This window comes from Artemia franciscana, chromosome 7 (genome assembly GCF_032884065.1).
Source record: "Artemia franciscana chromosome 7, ASM3288406v1, whole genome shotgun sequence".
Taxonomy (NCBI): Eukaryota; Metazoa; Arthropoda; class Branchiopoda; order Anostraca; family Artemiidae; genus Artemia; species Artemia franciscana.
The window spans coordinates 39700671-39718395 of record NC_088869.1 but is presented as its reverse complement, the minus strand read 5'-3'; the positions used below and the strand labels follow the sequence as shown (position 1 = coordinate 39718395).

General features: G+C 35.6%; 2 protein-coding genes across 2 annotated transcripts in view; one reads left to right on the top strand and one right to left on the bottom strand.

The window, feature by feature from the left end:
- The window catches only part of LOC136029276 (WD repeat-containing protein 75-like), a 15314-nt gene extending 12114 nt beyond the window's left edge, over positions 1–3200 (bottom strand). Inside the window, exon 1 of the mRNA XM_065707529.1 lies at positions 3094–3200. The gene's annotated coding sequence lies outside the window, so the exon portion shown is untranslated. The remainder of the gene's footprint in view (positions 1–3093) is intronic.
- Positions 3185–17725, top strand: LOC136029277 (small ribosomal subunit protein uS2-like). The gene is made up of 6 exons (XM_065707530.1): positions 3185–3295; positions 9501–9659; positions 11777–12141; positions 13381–13509; positions 16245–16439; positions 17592–17725. The coding sequence occupies exons 2-6, from the start codon at positions 9536–9538 to the stop codon at positions 17664–17666; spliced, it is 888 nt and encodes a 295-aa protein (XP_065563602.1). The 5' UTR covers positions 3185–3295; positions 9501–9535; the 3' UTR covers positions 17667–17725.

The following is a 17725-nucleotide window of genomic DNA, read 5'->3' as shown; positions in this document are numbered from 1 at the left end:
ATAAGAAGTTGCTTGAGGATGTCCAGTGTCATACCACTAAGATGGTTAGCAGCATGAATAAATTTCCATACAAACGAAGACTACATCATTTGAAGCTACCAACACTGACATACCAAAGAAAAAGAGGAGATATGATTTTAACCAAAAAACTCCACTCTAAAAACACCCTTCATGGTCTCTGCACAGCCCTTGCATTCTGGTACTAGAGAACATTCAATGAAATTCCCCATGCTGCATTCCACAAATAGACATAGAAGTCATTTCTTCAGCCAAAGAGTCTTCAATCTGTGGTTTATCAACTGTCTGAGGAAACAGTTTCTGCAACTTCAACCAACACATTCAAGTTCCACCTTGATAAGAAATGGCTCTGTCAGGAGTTCCTTTATAATTGGGAGGCTGCAGAGTCCTCCACAAGAATCTAGATCAACAACCTACACCAAATGATTTTTTTAGAATCAGAAGAAACTCAGCTTTCTGTTAGTATGTGGATAAAACTGAACACTGAAAGCATTTATACATCAAAATAGGATAATTGGCATTTCCAAAAGAGGCCCTTGTAGGCGAGCAAATAAACAGTAAAATTCTAGTTTAGTGACTTCTTGCTATCTCGGAGAGGGGTTAGGTTAGGAAAATGAAACTTTCAGGGATGGGTCTACAGGCTAGAGTATGACCCAGGAAGATATTTCGAAGTACCTACCTCTACTCCCTCTCCCTCTAGAGGATCCTGACCTTTAAAAATGTGTGTGTTATAAAAGTGAAATATTGCAAAATAGATCTTCTGCTTGAATGAAGTACAACAAAATTGTTTTCAGCTTTAAAACTTTACTCAATCCCAATTTATATGGTTTAAAAATATGCAAATACATTTCCTAAATTTTGAAAAAAATATTGATATGGCTCAGAATTCTACTCAAATAACAGGAATTGCATTTTCAGAAGTAATGCAGAGAAAAAGCAACTGGTAACTGAAAATTATGATAAAATGTTGTCTTGTCAAAATTTCAATAGGTATAAACCTGTCATGTAGGCAATTTCAGGGCCCTCTAGAGGGAAAAGGAGTGGAGATGGGTACTTTAAAATACTTTCCTGGGATGTACTTTAGCCTGTAGACCCATCCCTGAAAGTTTCATTTTCCTAACCTAACCCCTTTCCAAGATAACAAGAGGTCACTAAACTAGAATTTTACCAACTAAACTAACAATTTCAAGTGTTTGATCTTAAATAATTTTAACAGTAGCCATATTGATCCATAGCTTATATTTTTAGCTATTCATTGACATATACAATTCTTCTCAATTCCTCTTTGGTAGCAAGGTGTGAGGGTTTTAGTTTTACATAATTTTGCTGAATTGGATACTGGTCTTTTACTCTACTTTCCAAGACAGCAAAAAGTACATTGTCTAGAATTTTACCAAAGTATTTAGTAGAGAATTTATTAGTATATTCTTTGGTAAAATTTATTTTAGCTAATTTTGGCTATCCTGGAGAGGGGTTAGCTTAGGAAAATAGAACTTTCAGTGATGGGTCTACATGCTAAAGTATGTCCTGGGGAGGTATTTTGAAATACCAACCTCTACTTCTTCTCCCTCTAGAGGGCCTTGACCATTAAGAACCTGTGTGTTATAAAAGTTAAACCTTACAAAATAGGCTAGATCTTCAGCTTAAATAAAGTACAACAAAATTGTTCTCAGCTTCCCAACTCTGTTCAATTGCAATTTATAAGGGTTTAAAGATATGCAAATATATTTCCTAAATTTTGAAAAGATCACATTGATATGGCATAAAATTTTACCCAAATAAATGGAATTGCATTTTTAGAACTAAAGTCACGGAGAAAGAAACTGAGAAGCTACAAGTTTGGACCCAAGACTGGCTACTCCAATTTAATGTAGGAAAATGCTGTGTAGGCTATTACACCTTGGACCCAATAATACAATGGCAAACTACAAAATCTACATTCCCACCACAAAAGTAAGAGAGCAATTAGAGAACAGAGCAGAAGAAAGGGATCTTGGTGTCATCATTGATGATAAACCTAAATTTCACAGCCATGTCTAGCATGTTGTTTCCAATGCAAGAACAAGTCTTGAACTACTAAAACAAACTATCAACAGCAGACAGGCATCTATATTTAAAAAACTATATAAGGCTCTTGTCATACCCCATTTTGATTTTGGCATGTGTCTTGCTGGTCCTACTTATTGACAAGATGTGAGGCTCATCAAAAATGTACAGAGACAAGCAACAAAATGCATATAAAGTCTAGCATCAACCTCATATGTGGACTGCCTCAGGTACCTTAAACTACCCACTCTGGTTTACAGATGCTTGCACAGCAATATGATGCTTATTTACAAGCTGCAGAACAAAAAGTTAGAAATCTTTGGCAGCAATCTCAGTACTAACCAGCAAAACACAAGAGGATGCTCCAAGAAGCTACCAAAGTCAAGCTCCTAATCAAAAACTTGCCAAACATTCTTTTCAAGAAGAGTCATAAACCATTGGAATCAACTGAAAGATTCAACTTTCTGTGCTCTCTCTATCTAGTCCTTCAAAACCAACTTGACAAAGAGTGGGAGAAGAAGCAGTGGAGGTTTGACTGGCAGTCATCAACTCAAGAGCACTACAGGTCTGGAAGACCTTAAAGCTCTCACATGGATTAAGGTAAGGTGATTGGCCTAACTAAAAATTAAGGTACAATATTGCTTTGTCATAAGTTCAATAGGTATAAACATGTCATGCAGGGAACATTTCAGGACCATCTGAAGGGAGAAGGAGTGGAGGTAGGTACTTCAAAATTGGCTACCTTCCTAGGTCATAGTCTGCTTTAGCCTATGGACCCATCCCTGAAAGTTTTACTTTCCTAATCTAGCCCCTCTCCAAGATATCTAAAAGTAAATAAATTAGAATTTTACCAATTCTTTTTTGTATCTGGATTCTGATCTATAATTAGCCTACACTAACCTTCAGTCTCTGGCCAAAATGTATTCCTGAAAATTATAACTGGCTACTTTTAGAAGATTACCAAATAAATCTTTCATTTATAATTATATCTAACGTTACATAAGAGTAAAGTTAAGCAGTATGTATTACCTTGCTGATTTAAAGACACAAGGCATGTGTTTCCTATTTAAATAAATTCGAAATTCTCGATCAGGACGAAATCCCATTTTTAATCAACAGTGGCGACTGTAGTGTCCTCTTTCTAGAGTCCTCTTCTTCAGGAAATAAATTCGTTTCCTTTCTTCAATTCTTCTCATTAAATTGAAGATTCTCCTTGTGGCATCGACAAATCGTAAGAAATTAATTTTTTAATCTTATTTGACAATTTGTAAACTTGATGGAAAAGTAATTGATGAAGTTAAAAGTACCAAGACAAAATTACTGTTTTCAAATGAGAATATTATTTCTGTAGCATCCTGCAATCATTTTCAGCATTGAGACAACTTAGAAGCCTTTTATTGTAAAGGGTTTAAACCAATTATTAGTCCTTCTTAACCTAAAATTGAAACGATTGTGGTCAATTCACATTATGTATCTGACAAGTAGGCCAGCCGACTCTTAAGAGCTAGAACCTAGTGGAGTCAGGTAAAAAAAAGGTAAAGGATGCAGCATTTAGACTTTACAGTCTGTACTGGCAGTGCTGATCTCCGTTTCTTGGCCCTTCAGCCAGGAAGTGCAATGGGGGGTTGGGGGCCAGCCAACCTGTGCTTTTGCACACCCTTCCTGTTTACCTTCCCCAGATTTCTCCAGGTACCCATTTAGAGCTGGGTCGACTCTGGCTAAGCTTTCAGGATCACGTCACTGACCCCCATCCCAAACTGAAGAATTGGGTACACCAGGATTTGAACCCATGTCCTCTCAGACACAGGATCCCGAATCCAGTGCACCAACCCACTCGGCCAGGGCAGCCTGGCCAAGTTGACAGGAGTCCGACCTGTCAAACACGAAAATTTGTCACTATTCTTTGATTTTTTTTTTTCAAATAATTTGCAAGTTTATTGTTCAAAACACTTCTGGTAAAATTCTAGTTTAGTGACTTCTTGCTATCTCAGGAAGGGGTAGGTTAGGAAAATGAAACTTTCAGGGATGGGTCCACAGGCTAAAGCATGTTCCAGGAAGGTGTTTTGAGGTACCTACCTCTTGCTTGCTCTCCTTTTAGAGCATCCTGACCTTTGAAAATATGTAGGCCTATGTTTTAAAAGTGAAACCTTGCAAAATAGATCTTCTGCTTAAATGAAGTACAAAAAAAAATTCAGCTTCACAACTCTGCTCAATCCCAATTTATAAGGTTTTAAAGATATGCAAACACATTTCCTAAATGTTAAAAAAACATTGATATGACTGAGAATTCTACTCAAATAACAGGAATTGCATTTTCAGAACTAAAGGCAGAGAAAAAGCAACTGGTAACTGAAAATTAAAGTAAAATGTTGTTTTGTCAAAATTTCAATAAGTATAGACCTGTCATTACCTTAAATTTCAGCTTGGAGTGATATAAGGATTATCCATCCTTGTGATGCTCCATGAAAAAATGAAATTCATTTGGTATATATTGTGGCTGTTAGACTAGACTCTTGTGGAGGACTCTGCAGCTTCTGAATTGTAAAGGAACTCCTGGCAGAGCTATTCCCTATCAAGGTGGGACTTGAACATGTCAGTTGAAGTAGCAGAAGCTGTTTCTTCAGAGAGCTGACTCCACATATTGATGATTCTTTGGCTGAAGAAGTGGCTTCTATGTCTACTTGTGAAATTCTGCATGGAGAGCTTCAGTGAATGTCCTCTAGTACCAGAATGCAAGGACTATGCAAAGAGATCAGGAAGGGTGTTTTTAGAGAGGATTTTTTTGGTTAAAATAATGTAGATGAATTTCAGGGCCCTCTAGAGGGAGAAAAGTAGAGGTGGGTTTAAAATACCTTTAAATACTGCTTTAAAATACCTTCCTAGGACATACTTTAGCCTATAGATCCATCCCTGAAAGTTTCATTTTCCTAACCTAACCCCTTTCTGAGATAGCAAGAAGCCACTAATTCTGACAATGCACTTACCCCTCCTGATAGTCCCATATAGGCCTATAGTCTCTAATAGCCTAATTGTTACTGTTAAAATGGGTTTTATTGTGGTACTGCTCTTGAAGCTTCATAATTTTGAAGGAATTTAAAGAAACTTTATAAAATGGACCTTGAATGGGTTGGGGGGGGGGCTGTTTTGTTTAATGGAATTGTCACCTAATAACAATGTGACAGACACTGTTGTCCACACTCAGAATGGCCAAAGGTGGCTCTGCTGTATTAGAGTTTTCTCTATAATGCCTCCACAAAGCAAACATTGCCCTTCATGTTTCTTGTGACCACCTTTTCCTTAGTGTATTTGCTTACCACCTTACCTTAAATTACACTTATTAGCAATATAGATGAATCCAGTGTACATTGGTCAGTGTTGATAGGTCTAGCAGATATTAGCTGCACCCCATTGTTTAAGCCATGGTTTAGTCACCAATTCCTTGCCAAGATCATAGCCCAACTTCTTTGTATACATACATATAGGATTATGTTAATCACTATTTACAAGACACAGATGATTGGCAGCTCTACTTATATATTGAAGGTTTGGCTATCCATTCTTTGTTAAGTTGGTACTTGTTAAATATCCTGACCAGACTCAATAATTGAAGCTAGGCTAATCATAACAAAATCTACTAAAATATGATGAGAATATAATACTTATGGAGCATAATTATAGAAACTACAACAGAGATTATGGAAAGCAGGCCACTCAGAAGCCTAATATCTCAACCCAGCCTAAATACCTAACCAATACACCAACTGTGTATATTAAATATTTCATTAAGATATACATAGTAGTTTATCTCACTGTCCCAACTTTATCCCAAGCTAATTTTATCTGAATTCAAGCAGAGAAATTTGTTTTGAACAGGTTTTCTCACCAAGTCCAGAGATGCACTTGGTGGCCCTTCTTTGCAAACATTAAATAGTTGTATATCACTTGTGTGAAAAGGATATTTAAAGCATATTCCTAAGTCAAGAATTGACCACACAATTCCCTTATATAGCTACAAGAAGATTCCACATGATTTTTTAGCAATTGTTCTTTCAATATATCCAGGGCTTGTATTTCCTCAGGAAAAAGTTTGTGGGTTCATGGAATTTTACAAGATTATATATAGTGACTCTCAGGTCTTTATCAGTAGCATAAATTTGGAGAGAAATCTGGTTATCATTCATTGTATAATGGTTCTGAGGATTATTGTAACTGAAATGAATGGTGACACATTTTGATGAATTAACAGGGAGAAGCCAGCTATCTGTCCATGCCTATATATGATCAAGATCAGATTGTATTGATGATTTGTAGGTGCACCAAAAATAGTTTTAAATCACAAGCATAAAGGGTTTATATAGTTGATGACTTGTGTATCATGTCATAAATATAAAGAAGAAACAATATGGGTCCAAGAACAGTTCCCTGGGGACACCACTGTTGGACTTCATGGTGCTGTGTGTAGGCTGGTAAATGATATGTTTCTCAAGAGTTGTACAGTATGAAATCTTCTAGCCTGGAAGTCCATTTGCCAATCAACTAATTCTTAGTTGATTCCTGCTACTGTTAACTTAGAGCCAATGATATTAAACAGACTGTTAACTTAAAGCCAATGATGTTATACAGAGGAAGCTTCTTTTGAAGTACCTATTCTATCCTATCTCCCTCCAAAAATACCCAGGGGTTTGGTTCTCATATATTGTGTATTGTTGCTTAATGTTTTGTTTACTATTAATTTGTAACAAGATAACCCTGTAGCTCTCTCTGTTTTGTTTAAAATAATAAATAAATAAAGGGTACTGCTGCTTAGATAAGATAATATTTATTTTCAAAAGACTATCACAAGCTCTATAGAGCCAAATTTGCTTTATATATCAGTAAAAGCTAAGAAAAAAATTTCAAATCAGTACATTAAGTCAAACACTTAAAATTAAAAAAGAAATTGAAAAGGCAAAATCATCAAAGATAAAGGACAAATCAGTAAACTTGACAATTAAATTACAAAAACATTATATTAAATCAAAAATAAAAACGCCAACAGAGGAAAAGGGGAATTTGGCAAGTACATAGTCACAAATTATTATTAAGGTGTTGCAGAATAAAGGGGATAAAATTTTTACAAAACCTCTCTTTAACAGCATGGATTGGAGAGTAAGTTGGGATTGCTAAGGAGGCTGACCAGGGGAGTCTTGAGTCATGGGATTGTGAAAGTCAGGGAGTAAGTCCTCAGTATAGGGATTGGAAATGACTGATTTAGCAAAAAGCAGGCAAATTTTGTCCCTCCTTTCTTTCAAGGTGGTAATGCGTGCAGCTTTAAGGAGGAAGGAGTATGGAATTTTACCTTCTTTGTAAATGATCCTGAGCAAATGCTTTTGGACCAACTCAATTTTGTCACTAAGTTCATTTCAAAGTTGCAAATGCCAGACCAGATATGCATATTACAATAATGGGCTGATAAAGGATAAGTAAACATGGAGGGAATGTATCTTAGGGCAATTAAATTTGTTTAGCAGCTTAAACATGGATAGTGAAACATTTGCTTGTTTAACAATGTTGGAAACATGTGTGTCCCACTTAAGATCATTAGAAATTGTGACACCAAGAAGCTTAAGATGTTTCACTAGCATTTCATGTGGGATCGGGTTGCAAAAAACTGGAGTAGATTTCAAGAATTTGATTGTCATTATCTGTGATCTAGTGGGATTTACTGTCATATTTAGATTCTTAGATTTGTCCAAACATTGAGTTAGAATTTCAATGGGGTCACTTTTAATATTCCTATGACATACTTCAAGTATCAACAAGTCATCCACATATTTCCATCTTTGGGGGAATTCCTTTCCAATTTCGTTAATCATGACAAGGAATAAGAGTGGTCCCAATAAGGTTCCTTGAGGTATTCCACAGTACCTAGGGAGGGGGTTAGAGTAAGTATTTTTGTATTTTACAACTTGTGATCTGTTTGAAAGGAACAATATAACAATATTTACTAATAATGGGTCAATTTCAAAGTTATCCTGTAGTAAACGAATTAGGATATTGTGGTCAACTAAGTCAAGCGCTTTTTGGAAATTGACTAAAAGTAGGTTTAGCCAAACAATTGGTTTCTCTAGTTCACTTAGGATGGTATGAATCAAGTGTACAAGGTAATGGGTGGTGGAGGTTTTTCTTAAATTACCAAACTGTCAGATTTCAATGCATGGTATAATTTTAAGTCAGTCACAAAGGAACCCTTTGTAAAGCTTAGAAAAAACTGGAGTGAGTGTTATAGGACACATGTTGGTTATAGTCAGACTGGAAGATTTCTTTGGTGTGGGTGTTGTAAAACCTAGTTTCCAGCAACTTGGGAATTTACCAGATTTTGTAATTTTGTTAAAATATCATATAAAGGTCCAGCAATTGTGTCTGAAAAGGCTTTAATCAAGTCAATTGGGATGTCTGATGGGCAAGTACTTGATTTTTTGAGTTTTCGGATTTTATTTATAACATCAGAGGGAGAAATTTGGGAGAAAGAGGTTGAGGGAGGAATAGTTTGACCTGAGCCAGTGAAAGGGGGGAGACTTTGTACTATGGATGCAAGATGCAGGTTCAAATTGTTGGCTATCTTGTAAGGGGGCTCAGGGAGATGAAAATTAATTTCAACAGGTTTTTTTCTGCAAATCTCTTTAATTTTCCTGTACCATTGTTTGGGCTTGTTAGAATACAGATCCTTAACTTTAGTATTGTAATACTCAGAAGCTGCCTTTCTCAATTTTCTCTTCAGGAATTTTCTTAGATTATTAGCCTGTGGGATATGTTTTTGCTTGAACAAATCGATTTTTTCCTTATTAGTTTTTTAAAAGTTGCAGTGATGTAAGGTTTATTGGTAGAGCATATTTAAATTTTTTTCACCAGAAAATGAATTTCATAATTATTCCTCAATTAAGTTGGAGGGACAAAGCCTTGAAGTCAACATTGTTTGTTTGGTACACAGAGGACCAATTTTCACTAGTGATCCAAGAGCCAAAATTTTAAGAGTCCTGAGTCAACTGTCTTACTGAGGTCATTGGCTTGCTTTATGAGTCAGATTAAATATTCTAAAAAAGTAGTGTCAAAGAAGTGATTATTTTACTTCATACATATTTTTGTACTTATGAAATGACGTCATTGCTTGCACTTACAGAACCTGGCATCCTCAAAATGTTAGCTGAATTTGAGGCGATTGAGTCGAAAATTGAGGGGATGAGGTCAAAAAAGTCTAGGCGCTCCCTCCCCCTCCCCCAGTTGATGCCACTAGAAATTAGAACTATTTTATAAAGTATCTGACCAAGTACTCTTGGATACTGTCATCGGCTTGCTTTCTGAGTAAGATAAAGTATTCTAAAAAAGTAATGTCCAAGAAGTGATTATTTTACTTCATACATATTTTTGTACCTATGAAATGACGTCATTGCTTTTAGGTTGAATCCGTTGCTCTTAATAACTCAACGACAAGATGTCTGGAGCACTCGCACTTACAGAACCTGACATCCTCAAAATGTTAGCTGCCAAAACCCATATTGGCAGTGAAAATTCTGACTTCCAAATGCTCCAATATGTTTACAAACGCCGCATTGATGGTATGTTGATTTTGAATATATTCATCTTGAATGTTTATTTGTGTCCTTTTGTCTAATAATTTAACTTGAAAAAAAAATATTCATGTAAAAAAACAGCAAGGTCTAATATCTGTACATAAACGTATATTTTTTGGCTATTTAATTTCAAAATGACATCTCAGAACTGATAACACTGAAAAGAATTTAATCAAACGTTTTTGTGAAATTATAGTTTGTCTTTTAATTTTTCTTATTATATTTTAATGAAGTAAGAAATCTCTGATTTTTTTTCCCTCAAAACTTAGTGATACTTTTTATATAGTACAAGTAATTCACCCAAAGATAATTATGTAAATACCACTGGTTCTAGGTAAAACTATTAAAAAAAATATTCGGCAATTAAGTTTTTAAGGTCATGTTGGCAATACGTCTTACCATTTGAATGTTCACCTTTATTTTTGTCTGATTTATTTACCCCCAGAAACTGTTTATGCAACTAGAAACTTCAGTTGTTACATTCATTTTTCTTTTTGATTTGATTTTATTTTTTGACTTTAAGAACTTGGCTCATTGTAGGCTTAAACGAATATTTTGTCACTTTTTCAAATAAACAGGAATCATGAATATACTCTGGACTTACTACTTGGATTTACTCTGCCATCTTCAACTATTCAAATTGTTTAGAACCTGTAAGTTTCAAACATATATCCCATTACCACACGTATATTTAGATCTTGCATAACAGACAGGAGTGCATGGAGGTGGCAGTTACATATTCAAGTCTAAAATTTGAAATTTTATTTCATTTAGTTTGAACCAAGGTTTGCGTATTTAAGTTGTTATATCAGTTTCTTATATAATTTTTTGTGTTTTCTTTCTTGTTTTATCCTTGTTTATTTAAAGCAATAAATTCTTATTGTATGATATTGCCAACTGTATATATCTGCATCTATGTTTATCTAAAGATCTGTTACCCTATTTACATGTTAACAAGGCTAACCTAAAAAATTTCTCAAGTGCAGGGTTTATTAGATAAAAGATTTGGAGCTATACGGATGCTATCGTTATTTTTACGAGCTTTCTAGTGGTATAGTTCGTTTTATTGTATGATACCTTGCAGCTGAACAAATTAATAATACAACTTTATGACTAAACTTCATCATCAAGGAAAAGGCTGTTTTCCCGCTGAAGTGGTTGACATTCCTGAAGTCCCTGAGCTGTTGGATCGAAGACCTGAGACTCTGATTGAAAATCAAAGATGTGCTTTCAAGTTACAGGCATTCCTAAATGTGACGTTATAATCTCCTAAATGTGACGTTATAAATGCCATTTTTGCTAGTTTTGGCCAAGAAAACGATGGCTCGTCCATCGCAAAAACAGACAGCATTCCCAAAAGAACAAGCTTTACCCCCCCCCCCCCCCCAGTGGAAAAGCAGAGAAGTGGGGAAGGCCTAATCATTTATCTTGCTTTGATGTTTTAAGCATGTAATCAAAGTTAGTTTATAATCGTTTTGAATTAAATTTCGGTTTAGTATGAGATATAAATTATTAAGAAAACAAACACTATTCGCCTTTCGCATGCCGAGTTTAAATGATCCAAAGTAGCACAAAAGGGTAGAAACTTCTCGTTTGGGCCACAATAAATTTTGGCTATTATTGAGGATACCTTTGTGACAAATTGGTGTAACGCAGCGGAAATCGAGCAGAAGTCCTGTCCTGCACTTAGTAGTTAAAAGGATGGGCAACGTGTTGTACATGTTTATCTTTGGGACCTTTTGCCAGACAGAATCAAACCTCTACTGACAGGACTTCCAGACTAGTAGCTTTAAACTGCCGTTTAATTCGTTTTTCTATCTACCACACCTTAAGCTCTACGAAAATCGATTTATCAATTACCTTTTTTCTTGAAATTCGAAAAAGTATAAATATGACCTTTCGGCTATCAATATGGGAGGTGTATCGCTCATGTTGTATCTGGTCCTCCTGTGCATGAATCCCTATTTTGCATGATGAATCAAAGACTCAGACTTATGTGATGACAACTAGTCAATGCTTTACCGGATACTGACAATTTTGTTCTTTTTTTTTAATTTTTAATTTTCATTAATGCAGGTCTGTATTTACTGTTATTTGCTTAGGTGTGCATATTATCAACTTAAAGAAGACATGGGAGAAGCTGGTCCTGGCTGCAAGAGCCATTGTTGCAATTGAGAACCCTTCTGAAGTCTTTGCTATTTCAACTCGTCAACAGGGACAAAGAGCTGTATTGAAATATTCCAAGTACACCGGTGCTACTCCTATTGCTGGGCGTTTCACTCCTGGTGCATTCACCAATCAAATTCAGGCTGCTTTTCGCGAGCCTCGCCTCCTTGTAGTTGCAGACCCATTGGCAGATCACCAGTCAATTGTTGAAGCTTCGTATGTTAACATCCCTGTAATTGCTTTCTGTGACGTTGACTCTCCCCTGAGATACGTCGATATTGCTATTCCATGTAACACTAAGGTAAGAGTTAGTTTTGTGTATCAATCCAAGTAATGTTCTTATTTGTAAATAAGCGTCCATCATTGGGATATTGTTTAGGAATATGTTCGTATCGTTTTTATCAGTCTTTAAATTGAACTTTGTAAATCCCGTTGAATGAAGATGATTGAGAATTGTTCTATGATCGTAATTTTTTCGGGCAATTCACGAGTTGTTTGGTCAGCTTTCTCCTTAAAAAGTGCTTTGAGAGGGTCGAATGCAAAAAGTCTCTCAATTCAGGGAGGGGCGTCTCGAGCCTCTTTTCATTGGGGAAAGTATGAATTTCTTAGATTTTACCGAATCACTCTGATTTTCAGCATAAGTTAAAAATAAAGATATACCTTTAAATATACTTTAATATGCAGAGATCACATACGTATCAGATCATAATTAAAGACAAATTCGCCTAATTTTTATTCCTTTCCACTTTAGAACTATCTGAAACAAGTCGTATTGGTCCAAAAAAAACGAAAATCAAATAAAAAAAAATTCAAAAAAACTGGTAAAAAAGACCGTAACCAGGATATTTGTTGGTGGGGATTTTTTGTGGTAGGGTATTTTCTGGGGGGGGGGGGTAAACGAAAACCAACGATGGATCATTGGCGGTAGCTTTAACTTTCTATGATGCACTTATGACCAGATAAACTGTAATATACTTGGACAAGAGTATTTTCTGAATTGATTGCTAAAATCATAGCTAACATATTTTTTACCTGATATTGACAATTGTAATAATGCGAAGTAAATTAATTGTAGCAAATAGATCAAAACAACGAGGAATGGGTGGAAATGGCAGAATGACTGCTATATTAATGTTCTTTTACATGCAAATGAACTCCAAGGACTCAAGATGCCGTCCCTCCACCCCATGCCCGGAAACGACGGGCTTGTTTAACCCCTTTGAAGAAGTGCAGAACAAAATTTTGGTCAATATATATTGTGATAAGAGATTTTTTTAGAAAGAAAAAAGGAATTTTGGTCAATATACATATATATATTATAAGTGTCCGATTGGCGTTTTGTAGCCTTATTTTTTTTATTTATTTTTTCAAATGAAGTTGTATATCGTACAATTGTTATTAATTCGTTTTTTATGATGACAGTACTAGTGCTTGATTACCTGACAGCCAACCTCTAAGAAGACCTGATTTACAGCCAACTCCATTTGAATATAAAAATAAAACAAGATAAATATATTTAATGTTTGTAACTTATTCACAGGCTCCACATTCACTTGGATTGATGTTTTGGTTTTTGACCCGTGAGGTCCTGCGTCTCCGTGCCATGATCAGCCGTGACACACCTTGGGAGATTATGCCAGACATGTTCTTCTACAGAGCACCAGAAGACGTAAGTGAACTTGGGTTGTATCCAGTTAATAGCACATCGGCAATGGAAATACAGAATGTGTTGTTTGATATTTAAGTCAGACAAGAGTTATATATCGAGTCTGTTAAAATTGGGCGAGCCTGATCAATTGGTTGAATCAGAATGCACATATCCCCTTTCATACTCAAAATATTTTCAATTTTATAATCCTCTAAAAAACGGGTTATAACCAAATTTTGAACCATTTCTTAGACCAAAAAGTGGAAAGTGCCATTTAAAGTCTTTCGTATTTCCACGGCCGATTTAATTTTACGCTAAATTTGTTTATTATATTCGAATTTGGCGCCGTTATCTGAATTAAATTCTTTTACTCGTTTTTTTCCTCATTTGTGACTTGAATATATATTGGTGTTAATTAGGGGGGGGGGGGGACCATTGGTTCCCAAGATTTTATTTTCTTGTAAAATGTGAAAATATTGGTGAGTAAATGTTGTATTGTCTTTGTTATGGTACAAGATAATTAGGGGAGACCGTGCATCTCTTCCTTGTTTCTCTCCTTCTTAGTAGATATCAATTTGAAGAGTCCACGTCCTATTATCCTTTCAAACCAATAGCTTTTCTGAACATAAAGCCGGGTGTTGCTGACTCGGGTGCAACTTTGCGAAAATGTTGGCTGTGTAGTGTCTATTATTAGGTTTTTTTGAAGACGTAAAAAAAAGTTTTTCAACTTAAGTAAACAACAACGTATAAAAGTTCAAACGAACAGAAATTATTACGTGTATGAGGGAGTTTGCCCGCTCGTCAATACCTCGCTCTTTACGCTAAAGTTCGAATCTTGCTCCAGTTCTTCAAGAATGAACCCTGAATCACAAATGCCGTTTAATTAGAGTACATAACTCTTAGAAGTACTAAAAAAAACTTTAGTGTAAAGAGCGAGTGTTTTTTTAACTAATGCTGGAAAATCTGGTGGCGTCTTCATAGAAAATTCCCTTTCCTCATGAAAACCTTTGACCCCCCCTCCCCACCAGCAGAAAATATCCCTGAAGACGTCTGTATACTTACCAATAACCAAAACTATATGTAAACAATGGGCAAAGTTTGTAACTTGCAGTCCTTCTCCTTGAGACTGTGGGGGATTAAGTCATCCTCAAAGATATAGTTATTAGATTTTTCTATTATGCTGAATAAAATGGCTATCTCAAAATTGTGGCTGGGTGACATTGGGGAACATGAGTGTAGGATGGGGCCTAGTTGCCCTTTAGTTTTTTTTACTCAAAAAGAGCATTAGAACTTTTAATTCTTGTTTGAATGAGTCCTCTTGCAATATTCTAGGACAACTGGGTCGATACGATCACCCCTGGAAAAAAGTATACACACATCCGTGATCTTTCATCTGGCAATAAATACAAAATTCTACATTTTTGCAGATAGGGGCTTGAAACCTCTGAAGTATGGTGCTTCGATACGCTGAATCTGATGGTGTGATTTTCGTTAAAATTCTGTGGTTTTAGGGGTTATTTCCCTTTTTTTGAAAATATGGCAAAAATCCTCATGCTCCTATCTTTTGTTGGGTAAAACTAAATCTGATGAAACTGGTATATTTCAAATCAGTATGAAAATCTGCTTCTTTTGATGTATATATAGGTGTCAATATTTTGTCTTTACAGTTTGGGTTACTATTGAGCTGGGTCGCTCTTTACTTTCAGTCCGTAACCATGAACTGTTTGATACTAGGAAAGATATTTTTTTTTATTTACAGGGACTAATTTTTTGCTATGAAAAATAAACAAAAATGTCTCTTTTGAAATCTTAGAGGGTGGCAATTGTCACTCATGATTGCCTCAATCTGAGTATGAATCAGAAAAATGAAATGGTTTTCTACTTTCGAATTACTTGTGGTATGAACTCATTCACATTATTGGCCAAAATTAAAGATCCTTATTTTGTTAAGGGCAAAAGAATTCAACGAATGTTATATTATATAGTTAACTAAAGACCTTTGTGAGACCTTACCTGTTTTATTTTGCTTGCAAATTTCCTCGAATTGTAACTTTAAAAAAAAAACAGGATATAAGAAGGCAGATAGCATTTTAGTTTAAGGAGAAATTCGGAGGGGGTGTCCAGTGTTTGAAATGAATCATAATACGTGAACCTTATTTGGAACTACTACACAATTCGCTAAAAACTCTGACTCGCTATCTTTGTTATAATCCTATGTCCAGGTACATGAAAATATCTGAGGTCAAATTCGTTGCGCCATTACAGAACAGGGATAGGTGAACCGCTAGACATTGTCCATTTTCAAATTGTTTGCGCAAAAATAATTTGTGTCAAGTGGCGTTCAGTAGAGCATATTAATGCGCTTATTGCGTAAATAATTGTAATTAATTTCAATAAGCAATATTGAAAGTCAAAGGCGAATCTAGCATTTTCTTCGGGGGGATGGTTTAAAAAAAGAAACTGAAAGGCATCAATTTTTTCTCTCATATGCATTTGTTCCTTTTCCTACGAGCTGGATGAAGATCACAGGGGAGAGGACAAAGACGGTACCACCTCCCTTTTCCACCCTGGATGCGGCCCTGTTGAAAACAGGGTTGATGGAAGTTAAAATAGTGCAGAATAGGGTATTTTTAATGATGATAAACTATATCTTGATTTCCTGAGAGTTTACCTCTAAGAAGACCTGACTAACGTAATACTCAATAATATCGATACCTGTTTCATTCAATTTAGCTAATGCATTTGAAATTATTTAGGTTGACAAGGAAGAGCAAGCTAAGCAAGAAGCTTTGGCTGCTATGCCTGTTCGACCCATTGAAGCTGACTATTCTGCACCAATTGCAGAGGACTGGAGTGCAGAGGTCGCACCAACAAGCTGGGCCGACGAGGCAACTGACTTTGCTCAAGCTGCACCTGCCGCGCCAGCTGCACCAGAGCAATGGTCTGCTGAGGTTAGTCCATAGATTCATTACCTATATATGTATATATGCTTGTTAATGTTTCATTACTTCTACAATGATGGGAATATTGATTTCTTCAACTATGGGGCATTCTATGTGTAGTTTTAGGACACATGTGATGGAAATGGCATTGTTACTTAATCTCGTCAATATGAAAAACGTCCGAGTTGTATCCAAGGATCAGTATTAGTGGGTTAGGTCTTTTTTTTTTCTTTCCTCTCTTTTTTTTCGGTGTATTCATGAACTAAGTTTTAATTGATTTACGAGAAGATATTCCAATAGCTGTTGAAGGGTTCAAAAATAATTGGTTTTTTCCTCTATTTTTAGCTGAAAATCATACTTTTAACATAGTTAGCTGGTCTTAAAATCATAACGGAAAGCAAAAGACTTAATTTTAGTCACCAAACTACAGAATTATCCATGTCAAAATTTCTATTTCTGGATTTGATCCACCTTAAGCTTCAGCCTTCCGGGTTCAATGTATGCTACTTTAACACTATATAATACTCTGATGGCACAATTCATACCCCTTAGTGTTATTTTTAGGATACTATGAGAGCGATTAATTCTATAATAGCATAAAATAATTTCGAACTTAATAATGAATGCAGACCTACTGGGATTTTTGTAACCATGACTCTCTAGATGCAAACTAAGCAAAACAAAAGCATTCTTGCTAAGGGTCTCCTACCAAGTTTAATAAATGGTATTTATTTTTTTGGATGCGTGCTATCTGGAAAATGTGATAGATTTCAATTGGCCTCCTTTCTCTTATTTGCCTTTCCAGATCAGAGAGAAAGATAGCTGTCTACAGTGTGATAAAAGACAAGCTCAATTATCATAACAAACAAGGAAATGTATGGCTGTGTTTTGATTTTAAAGAAGAAATAGAAACAAAAAAACAGGAATTAGCACACGGATACAACTCATTGTGTATCCAAGGTGTCCAACTAGTAGCTTACCACTCTAATTTGTGGTCTAGTTTAAGGGGATTCGATATCATAACGAATCAGCCAGTCTTTTCCATCATAAAGTTTTGGTTCCTGTCGCCTTATATAGCCATAATTGAAAATTTTGTTACGTGCAAATTTTATAAAAATATTTGAAGTTAAATTTCTCCTTAATACAATTTTATATTTTTAGCCCGTCACAGATGACTGGACAGCCCCAGCCACAACCCCTGGAACTTGGGGAGGTCAACCTGAAGGAGGATGGTAAAGCCTCATTGCTGTTGTTGCACTTTTATACTGGCTTTGTCTAATAAAAGTGTGACACTA

Excerpts from the sequence above, each read along its gene's own strand:
- LOC136029277 (XM_065707530.1), top strand. The coding sequence starts at position 9,536 with ATGTCTGGAGCACTCGCACTTACAGAACCTGACATCCTCAAAATGTTA. Across the intron at positions 12,142-13,380 it reads CTATTCCATGTAACACTAAG|GCTCCACATTCACTTGGATT; the intron begins GTAAGAGTTAGT and ends ACTTATTCACAG. Across the intron at positions 16,440-17,591 it reads CAGAGCAATGGTCTGCTGAG|CCCGTCACAGATGACTGGAC; the intron begins GTTAGTCCATAG and ends TTATATTTTTAG.